General features: G+C 44.3%; 1 protein-coding gene across 1 annotated transcript; it reads left to right on the forward strand.

Annotated features, from left to right (window-relative positions):
- The first annotated feature begins 2,460 nt into the window (after positions 1–2,460).
- Positions 2,461–6,660, forward strand: LOC119320816 (F-box protein At5g03970-like). The gene is made up of 3 exons (XM_037594757.1): positions 2,461–2,499; positions 3,172–4,342; positions 6,195–6,660. Exons 1-3 carry the CDS (start codon positions 2,461–2,463, stop codon positions 6,200–6,202), a joined length of 1,218 nt encoding a protein of 405 aa, XP_037450654.1. The 3' UTR covers positions 6,203–6,660.
- Positions 6,661–6,934: the final 274 nt, after the last annotated feature.

Consider the following 6,934-nt stretch of genomic DNA (forward strand, 5'->3'; position numbering starts at 1 on the left):
CTTTTCCCCCTTCTTTCTTCTTTCTGGTTGTCGCAACCAGATGGTAGAACCCAGGATCCAGACGACACCACCGGCGACTACTACTACCCTGAGGATACCTACTACTTCGTGGAGGCCGCCGACGACCAGGAGTAGTTAGGAGGCTCCCAGGCAGGATGCCTTGCCTTTTCGATCGATGTTGCTTTTGTGCTAGCCTTCTTAAGGCAAACTTGTCTAACTTATGTTTGTACTCAGATATTGTTGCTTCCGCTGACTCTTGTGTATTCGAGCTTATGTATTCGAGCGCTCGAGGCCCATGGCTTGCAATATAAAGCTTGTATTATTTTAATTTGTGTCTAGAGTTGTGTTGTGATATCTTCCCGTGAGTCCTTGATCTTGGTCGTACACATTTGCGTGCATGATTAGTGTACGATTGAATCGAGGGCGTCACATGTCCCATGCTACCCAAGCTGGTTTGCGTTTACCCCTACTGCTTCCCCACCAGAACTAACTAATAATAGATGTGATATTGTCACAAAGTCCCCTTGGCAGCCTGAAACACCCCATTGAGAAGACTGGTATAGCTTGCGCTACTGATTTAATAAGGATTTCCTTCCCTGCCGCCGATAACAGCTTCTGCATCCACCCCTTCACTTTCTCCCAAACCCTATCACGCAAGTATATAAACCTGCCATTCTTTGACTGGCCCACATCTGTCGGCATTCCAAGATATCGTTCATTGAGGGACTCATTATGAACGTTCAAAATGTTTTTGACTCCGTCTCTGAGACCTTGTGGGAAACCTTTACTGATTTTTTTGATGATTTTCTAGTATTTATTCTCTGACCCGAGGCACTGCAATATATGGTCAGTAGGTTTGAAACTCTTTCTGCAACCTCAACACTAGATTTGAAAAGCCACGGGCTGTCATCTGCAAATAGAAGGTGGTTCACGGCTGGAGTCGTTGGCGCCACTCTAATACATGTAAGTGAAGATGACTGTGAACTGGATTCCAGGAGGCACGAAAGGCCCTTTGCTGCAATAAAAAATAGGTAAGGTGAGATAGGATCTCCCTGCCGAATTCCTCTTGATGGATAAAAACGCTCGAGTCTTTATCCATTGAACAAAACTGAAAAAGAAACTGAAGAAACCATAGCCATTACTGTGTCAATCCAACTTGTTGCAAACCCCAACTTCTCCATGATGGCCCTCAAATAAGACCACTCCAGCCTATCATAGGTTTTCATCATATGTAGCTTCAAAGCACATAAGTTGTTGTTTCTTGACCTTCTTCTCTTCAAAAAAAATGTAAGCATACATAGCAGACTAAGGCATAGCCTAGTGGTAGGAAGGGGCTGATGCCTTCCGACCCACCCAGGTTCAAGGCATGGTACTTGCAATTTGGGTTTGTTGCACCAATTATACTGTAGGGGGTTCCCTTACAGTCTTTCTATCAAAAAAATGTAAGCATTCATAGGCACATATTATGTTATCCGTGATCATTCTACAAGGCACAAACACATATTGCTCCTCTGAGATAATGTCTGGTAAGACAAGCTTCAGTCTATTTGCAACTACCTTCGATGCAATATTATATAGCACATTGCATAAACTGATCGGTCTGAACTAAGAGAGGAGGTTGGGATTAGTCACCTTGGGGATCAGTACCAACACGGTGTCATTGATAGACTTCGGGCTTTCCTCCCCTTTAACTATCCTCAGAACTATCTTCGTCACATCCTCACTGCACACATCCCAATGCTTTTGATAGAACAATGTAGGGAAGCCATCTGGGCCAGGTGTTTTAGTGGGAACATCTGAAACAACGCCTTTTTTACCTCATCATTAGTGTAAGGTGCACACAAGTCTGTATTCATGGCATCAGTCACCTTTCTAGGCACATGATCATTAACCTGCTGTATTCCTTGCACTCCTTCTGAAGTATACAGATTCTGGTAAAAAAACATTCGCCATTGCCCTTAACTCAGCCGGGTCATCCACCAGAACACCCAATGAATTTCCAAAGCTTTGATCATATTCTTATTTCTCCGTAGGCTCGCTTACATGTGGAAAAACTTAGTATTTTTGTCACCCGAGGCCAGCCATTCAATTCTTGATCACTGTCTCCACATGATCTCCTCGCGATGATAAAGTTCAATTGGTCTTTCATTGGTCTTTAGCTCAACATGTGTGGGCGCAACTCTGAGTGGATCGCCCCGGAGTTCATCCAACATCCTTTTTAAATCTTTGATCTCCTTTCGTACGCTCCCGAACGACTGCTTACTCCACTTTGTCAGCCCTGCCGAAACCCGCTATAGCTTCTCATGCAGGTCCTGGACGTTATTGCATGTGCCCTGCGCCGCCCACTCTGCCTGAACAAAACCCTTCAGCTCCTCATGTTTTCCCACATTGCTTCGTAACGGAAAGTGATTCTCGTCCATGGGGTAGTAGAAGAGGAGCGGATGGCGACGACGACAATCCATGCCCGCGCCCATAGGGAAGGAGAGGACAACAAAGAAGGTGCGACGGGCGACGGCCAGAATCCACACTCACGTCCGGACAACACAAGAGGATCGTCAGGGTATCGCGAGGCTAGAGAGAAAATTATGGGATACTAATCCCCGCTAATTAAAGACGAAGAGAGTGGATAAGGTGGTCTGCCCACATAACAATTAATCTGGGGCATTAGTTTGTGTGGCGGATGTGATTTAATTGGATTGATCAGATGTCTCTAGTAATCATGTGTATATTTTTTGGTGTGGTTATAATTTTTTTTTATGTTTGCTCATTTAATAATAGTATGGATATTCACTCGCAAAAAAAAATACTAGTATGGATATAGATTTAGATAGTGTAGATACGAGAGATATGGAGCATAATTGGTTTGATGCCAACATTTGGCATTGCCTGGCAAACCAACAATTGGCAATATCAAAAGTTGCCAATAGTTGGCAACTTTTTGTGAGGTTGGCAAGTAAACATGGTAGCCAACCAAGCACTGGACAAAATTTGGCATTTGCCAACTGTTGGCATGTCAATTTTTGGCATCAAACCAATTATGCTCATGATACACACCCTTGTGCGAGAAAAAAAATACAAAAGGATTTCTTGAGTGTAACTTTGGGCCGATCCATTTCCACATTTCATTTTGGGCTGCTGCTGCTTCGACTCCACCTACCACATCCCGTACAGCCCGCACAACGGCACGAGCAGCGCCGCCGTCGCCGCCGCCGCCGCCACCCCCAACCCCCCTCGCCGGCGATGAGGCCACTGGAAGACGACGACCTGCTCGGCGAGATCCTCGTCCGCCTGCCCCCGCAGCCCTCCTCCCTGCCCCGCGCCTCCGCCGTCTGCAAGCGCTGGCGCCTCCTCGTCTCCGACCCAGGATTCTCCCGCCGCTTCCGCATCCACCACCGCCGCAGCCCTCCCCTCCTCGGTTTCTTCCGCAGAAATGACGCCCTGCCCTTCGTACCCACTCTCGACGCCCCGGATTGTGTCTCCCGCGGTCGTTTCTCCTTGCAGCGCGGCGACGGCGACCAGTTCATGTCCCTCGGATGCCGCCATGGCCTGCTGCTCGTCTTCAACAAACCTAAGAACCAGATCCTGGTGTGGGACCCCGTCACCGGCGACCAGCACCGCCTTGACGTGCCACCGGGGGTTGCGGTGCATGCAGAGAAGACAACGATCAACGGGGCGGTGCTTCGTGGTCGTGCCGCCGGAGACGATGCCCAGCACTTCAAGGTGGTGTTGGCAGTGGCAGACAACGACGACGAGCAACACCATCGAGCGCTTGCGTGCGTTTACTCGTCAGAGACCGGCGCGTGGGGTGATCTCGTCTCAACACAGCTTCCACCTGATGTTCTAATGAGTGATGCTCCCACCTTGGTTTCTACTGACAAGCCTGCTGTGCTGGTTGGGGATTCCTTTTACTGGAAGCTTACTGGGAATATGGATGGAATTCTCAAGTTCGATTTGGAGAAGCAAAGCCTAGCTGTGATACGGGTGCCGGTGCATATCCTTGAAGAGGGCCAATACATGTTCTTGATTATGCGGGCAGAGGGTGGGGGCCTTGGTTTACTCATCCAGACAGACTGCAGCATCCAACTGTGGAAGATGAAGACTGATTGTGATGGTGTTGCTTCATGGGGGCTTGGAAGAACCATTGAATTGGACAAGCTACTTTCTCTGAATTCTGAGGAGACTGACATGTTGATACCAGGGCTCGAGGAGGAAAATAATGTGGTATTCGTGTGGACAGATCACATCGTCTTTACGGTCCATCTTGAGTCAATGAAGTTCAAGAAGCTTTCTGGAACCTACCCCCTTTCTCATTATCATCCATTCAGAAGTGTCTACGCTGCAGGTAAAGCATGTCTTCACATATTCGTTGTAACAAAACCAAGTTAATTTTTCATAATTGGTTCATGGCATATATGGTTCATCCGTTCCTGTTGAATTAACAAGTTTAAATAGTGTCATATCACTTGTTCCTTTCGCTGCTTGCTGACCTCTTCAACATATAGCGATTGTTTCCTGTATTTCTATTCTGATTCTTGTGTGGTGGCGTTGTATGTAATGATTATGATTTGTTAGAAAAAAAATCTGTTAGTGGTATATAATTTTGTATGTTCTCTGCAGTCAGGCGATGGCCTGCAATTGGTCTATTGTTTAGTTTCACCTCTGCAATTTTTGTTCTTCAAGTCAGAGCTAGCAAACTATCTTCATCTGTTTATAATCATCCACAACTCTTTGCTTACATGTTCACCCGGTCACCTCCTTGCATTGATGGCAGACTGCATCTTTGACGTCTTCTCCAGGCCCTGCTTCTCTTCCTTATGCCTTTAACCACCTGACTTCTCTTTTTATTTGCTAATGTTCTATCCCCTCTCTACTGGATGTGAATACTTCCTGTTGCCTTCCTGTTCAATTGAACTGCCATGCTTTCAGTTTACCTCCTCCTTAGTACTCCCCCAGTTCCTTCTGATAATGCAGGTTTTTTCTCCCTCTAGCTCCAGATAGCTCAAAACTCATTACCCTTTCCCTCTTTGTGAATATGTTAAGTGGTAACATAATCAATACGTCCTCTTTTGTGTTCTTCATGGACGTATTTTTTGTTTGTTTTACATCTACTAGTTGCTACATGCCTTTGATTAGTTTTTCGTATTTATGGATCTATCGAATCCTACTCTGATTTATATGGTGTTACCTCTACGTGAGTATTTGATAACTATGCATGACCATTTGCTTCATGGTTCCTTCATATGAACGGGATTACTATATCATTTCACATTGCTGCTTATTTTGGGTCATTATTGTACCCAGTGAACTGATGATTGTCAGAATACTTGAAGAGTATGCTTTCATTAATTTTTGTATTTCTATTTATGCTTTTGCTCGATTTATTGCAGTTTTATGGATGATTGTTCTAGTGCAAGACAGTTTGCTTAAATATTATTCTCAGCATATCTCTCAGTGTCTATCTAATTTGCATATGTAATCTGCCATGATCCACTAACATGATTTGTCTGGTCCAAGCTATATGTATCAATGCTTTGCCGGCAGTCTATTTTCTGCAGTTTGGTCACTTTAGGTGTTTAAGACTTTATAAACATATGATTGAAATGGCATGACTAACAAACACTGCTTTTGTCACAAATTGTATTTTTTACTAACATATTAATATTATCAGTAAACTAGTAGTCAAAGCATTGCTTTTGTTGTTGTGAAGAAAGAATAATGCATCTATTTTGGCCCGAGGGAACTGTGTCTATTAATAAGACAATGCACAATCCCTCAGTTGAGGCTTCTACTACATTTCTGAAAAGAATGTCTATGAGCTTTAAGCCAGATGTTTCGGGTTTGTTGCTCCATGAGCCCCTTGTGTGCCCATGATAACAAGGAATATCTCAAATGATTCGATAATCTAGGATGTTCAGTATTTCCCTGTAATGGAGTTATTTGGACCACTGATTTTTTTTTTTTGGCCTTCACTGGGAACAGAATAACAAATGTAGCCAAAAACTTGAGAATATGCTAACAATAAGAGTTGAAGGGGTGGTGATAAAAATGAACCGTTCCAGTTTCAGAGCATTTGGCATGATTTCCACAATACCAATGTGTACAGAAAATTGAGATACATAACTTTAACGTTTTTTCTCTGAATGTATTGTGATACATAGCTTTAACTTTGACTGATGAAATTGGCTGCTCTGCAGGTATCTAGGATTGAATTCCGGTGGCCGAGATGCGGAAAATGGTTATGGTGCTGTAGGTTCTTCCAATTTCTATGCTGTTCACGGGGTCTGTTATGTGCTATACCCGTAACTTGGCCCTCTGTGCTGGCCTTTGCAAACTTACCTGTCTATCATCTATGTTCTGTATGAGGACACCGTGACTTGCTTGGATTAACAATTAGTGTTGGTTTACTCTTGCGGTTCATTTGCTTGGTGCCTTTTAAGCAAGCCCGCCAAGGCAAGCCCACCTGTCAGTTGTACCGTTTGCTTGTGTCTCATGTTGTGTCAGGTTGAGGTTTCAGGTTGTAGGTTGCTTATGACAATTAAATAATTGCCGTGTGTTGCATATGACAATGTAAAAGGAAAATGTATGCGTGAGGCGCTCTGTTAGGGAATGGCAACCAGATTGTGTGGGTTGGCCATCTACCTCAGTTTGTACTGAATCTGTGTGCTGCCGACTTGTCCAGCGTTTCAGTTTAATGGAGTGCATCGGTAGTGTTACTTTCTGAAGAAAAAAAGCGAACGGACAAACACTGGCAGCTCCTGAAGATCTTGTCTAGGAAGGAAGCTCCCTTTTTTTTAATTTAGCATTGAGCAAATCTCCACTAGGAAAATACTTTGCCTTCAGAACAGTACCACACAAAGAATCTGGATTATCTATTAACCTCCATGCTTGTTTTGCTAGAAGAGCCAAATTAAAATAGTGAATGTCTCTAAATCCC

Source organism: Triticum dicoccoides, chromosome 6B (genome assembly GCF_002162155.2).
Source record: "Triticum dicoccoides isolate Atlit2015 ecotype Zavitan chromosome 6B, WEW_v2.0, whole genome shotgun sequence".
NCBI lineage: Eukaryota > Viridiplantae > Streptophyta > Magnoliopsida > Poales > Poaceae > Triticum > Triticum dicoccoides.